This window comes from Echinops telfairi, unplaced genomic scaffold (genome assembly GCF_000313985.2).
Source record: "Echinops telfairi isolate 266 unplaced genomic scaffold, ASM31398v2 ScPeMD7_22;HRSCAF=79, whole genome shotgun sequence".
Taxonomy (NCBI): domain Eukaryota; kingdom Metazoa; phylum Chordata; class Mammalia; order Afrosoricida; family Tenrecidae; genus Echinops; species Echinops telfairi.
In genome coordinates this window covers 8,149,765-8,153,505 of record NW_022103919.1, presented here as the reverse complement: position 1 = coordinate 8,153,505, position 3,741 = coordinate 8,149,765, and the positions used below count along the sequence as shown (strand labels likewise).

General features: G+C 50.3%; 1 protein-coding gene across 1 annotated transcript in view; it reads left to right on the top strand.

The window, feature by feature from the left end:
* The window catches only part of AK8 (adenylate kinase 8), a 174,143-nt gene that overhangs the window by 12,205 nt on the left and 158,197 nt on the right, over nt 1-3,741 (top strand). The window contains exon 3 of the mRNA XM_004713319.2: nt 2,315-2,364. Within this exon, the coding sequence (XP_004713376.1) occupies nt 2,315-2,364 (50 nt within the window). The remainder of the gene's footprint in view (nt 1-2,314; nt 2,365-3,741) is intronic.

Sequence of the window (3,741 nt, the reverse complement as noted above, 5' to 3'; positions counted from 1 at the left end):
CGGGATGGGCTGGATCGAGGAGGGCCTTCCTGATGGGGACGTGACAGGTGACAAGGCAGAGATGTGGAGGGATCATTATCAAAGGGAAGGACACACAAGTACCAAACTTCCTAGGTCAAGGGAGGCCATGGTTCAGGGCTCCCTGGAGGTCCTCTGGAGGCTCCCTGGAGGGTCTCCAGGTAGAGCAGGGCCATCTGGATATTTATAAGACCATTCACCGACCACAGGAGTTAAGCACTTAATTTAACTCACCCCTAATGTGATGGCTGGAAGTGTTTCTCTGGTGAGGTGTGCGATGTTAACTGGTATTGATTTCTTGGGCCTTATGCAGCCCGAGGGCTGGTCGTTCCCCATTACTGAGGAAGTTCAAGGCACTGGAGGGCAACGCTGCAGGGATAATCAGGATGCGTCCCAGCCTTCTGTGAGGCCGTGTGCCTAGAGGTCCAAGGGGACTTAAAGGGACACATAGACCTCTGGCCTGCTGTTTCCACCATACTGTGGTGGACAGGAAGCAGCCCCGCCTGAGCCTGATCCCGAAGGAACAGTGTTTGCTGTGGTTTACTCAGCTGGATGTCACAGTATGTATTTCCTTAGCAGGACCCCATGCCAGAGAAGGTACCCTGGGCACTGCCTCATCCAGGACCCTCCTGCCTCAAATGTCCCTTGATTCCTGTCATCACCTACAGCAAAGCCCTTGGGCTCCCGAGAAGGAAGTCACCTCCATTGTTGATATCAGTGGGGGCGGATGTACATGTATGTATATGTGGAGAAGAACAGGATTACTAAAGCACTTAGCTGGGGACACATCCAAATCAAGAAACAGCAGAAAAGTCATGTTGCGTGTCCCTGACTTATTACGTCCCCGAGGAGAGAATAACCCCCTTGCCAGGGACTAGGGGGTGAGGGGCACCAACTCATTCTCCATTCTCGTCCAGCACCATTGCTTTGCTGACTGGTCACTGGGGGCCACGGGCCACCTTGCCCTCCTTAGCAGCGTCCGGGACATGCCAGTGTCCGCAGTGAATGGGTCAACCACCTTGAGCTTTCCTGCCAGATCTTCCGTGAGAACGAGGGGGTGCTACAAGGTGGGCACAGGCCCACCGGGAGAGGGGTTTGTCAGGCCCGAGCCTTCTCTGTGTCTACCTCAAAGCCAGAAGGACTCACACGCCCACTTCCTGGACGTGTGGAGAACCCTCCCGCTGGCCTGGCAGGAATGGCCTCTGCAGCTAGATGGGGAGGCTCGAGCCAATTGGACTGGACTTCTGTGGATGCATCTGCTGTGTCAGGGGTCAGGCAAAGGTGGACAAGGTCACAGGTCTGGTTTCCCCAGCCTCTGCTTCAGGATCCCTTTGGCCCCCCTGGCAGGCACTCAGCGGGAACAACGGGAACTCATCTGCTCGACACCCTGTCATGGCACCCTCATTTTGCCTCAAGGGCACACACCTTTGGGCGCTCTTGGGAAGATGCTGGTCTTGTCTTTTCCAATGGCCAACATCGGACTCACTTGTCTCAGGGGCCGATTACCTAGTGCTCAAGGTAAGCATGGATTTGTGTGTGCTTACTTACAAACACACGGTACAGCTGTTCACTACAGACTAAGTAAGTACACTGACTCAAGCTTACCTGGAGGACTAGGTAGTCTGGTGGCCATTTCAGGCCACCAAGGGGCAAGAATGTACCAGAGCCAGGACTTACCTGAAGCAAGCTGAGAAAAAAACTGAAGCAAGCTGCCAGTTTTTTGTTTTTTGCTTTTTCCCCCGTTTGCATAGAAACGCCCATGTTTGAAAACAAAGACTTTTCCTATCTTGGGTTTTATAAATCTGGTCCATACACTTCAGACTTTCCCCCCATTACTTCTTTCCGTAAAATGATGGGGAATACAATTCGCTAAATAAAAAGGCATAAATTTTTTTTAAAAAAAAGCTTCGCAGGTCGATTTCCATAAAATACAGCTTTATTTGCGAGAGCGTGCCCGTGACAAAGTCCCTGTTTAAAATGCTTTATGGTGTCTGGAATCCCACTTGTTCTTGCTGTGTGTTAGTTTGGTAAGCCAGGTCCTGTGTCCGTGTCCCCTTGGAGAGAGAAAAATACACCATCTCAGTGATCGCTTACCTCTCTAAACACAGGGAGTGTGTTCGGGGAGCGAGCGCCGGGAGTCGGGGAGTCGTGGAGTCGTGGGCTTACAAATGGCCACGTCACTTGCGGAAAACGAAATCTGGGAAGGAAGGAAATAAATACACCCCGAGCACTTGCGGGCATGGGAGGCCGCTTTGTCACACCAAGTGGTGACATGTACATCTTTTTTATTCCACAGTGCCGAAGATTTTAATATTGGGTCCGCCCGCCTCCGGGAAAACAACTATCGTAAGTGCATCATATTAAGTGTTGTGATATCTGATTTATCCTACAGAGCGTGAATGAGACATGGATGCTCGGCAAATTCCCAATGTAACTGGGCTTTGCTTCTTTTCCTTCTCACCCTTGCTGACTTATTTTCTTATTATAGAAGGTAGCCTGTGTGCTCATAAGAGAAAACCTTGTGAGGGGCAGGGGAGGAAGAGGGGGAACCACCCCAAAGTATAACGGCAACCATAATGGTTGCTAACAGGTAAGTTTTGGTTCTAACACTTGGGAGGATACCTTCTAGAATTTTCTCCATGCCTATATTGACGCTGTCTGCATATTCTTCCCTCCACCCACCCCCAGTTCCCAGTTTTAGTTCTCTAGTGCGGAGGAGGGATCGCATTTAGAATCAGGAATCTAGAATCTTCATCCTGGTTCTGTCTTATGGATGCATCTTTAACATCTTTACTTCCCATGACTTTGCAGTAGGGGCCCTTGTCTCTCTCTCCGGATTGGTGCTGATATTAAATGAGGGACAGTGCTTCCAACAGTCCAAGTCACTCTATTGCCCATCTACCCAGTCACCTCCAAGCCTGCCAGTAATCCAGCCCTGAGAATACTCTTCCTTCCATCTCTGGGGTACACTTTCAGAAGGAGTAATGTTGGGCCAAACAGCAGGTGCACTTCAAAGACACTTGGTGTGGAACCCCAAGACACATGCTTAAACATGTAAATTCTGAGCTGGACCAAGCAGAAAAGAAGGCAAACGACATTCTGGACACTCCTGTGACCAGACCCAGATTTGATAGCAATTCACCATTTTCCATCTGTTTTGATTGTTTTCCCTTCATTTTAAAGAAAAGATGAATTTAAAGATGCAGCCACCATCCTTCCCCCATCCTGCCCCACCCTGTTTTCCAATCCCCCCTCCCGGGGAACAACCCCTGTGCGGACAAGCTGGCAAGCAGCGTTCCATCGCATTTTTAATCCTTAAGCTTCATTTTTATAAAGTGCCAACACTTGTTAAAATTTTAATCATCCGAATGGACCGCTTTCTAACCTTGGCTTTTAGAAGCCTGGTGAGTGAGCATCAGTTCATCCTTCCTTGGTGGCTCAGAGCCCTCGTCACAGGCCCTTATGATGTGGCAGCCTGTTACCCTGGGTTGACTGGGCACTTGGCTTTATTTTGGAGCGGAATGAAGATGGCTGATCCTTGCACGAAATAACCCGCATCTGCTCTGCTTTTGGAGTTAGTCCAGGAGCTCTGGTGGCAGAGTGGACCGGACACTGAGCTGCTAGCCTCAAGGCCAGCTGTTTGGACCCACCGCTGCTCTGAGGGAGGGAGATGAGGAGTTCTACTCTCATCAAAATTTACCGCCTCAGACACACAAAGGAGGC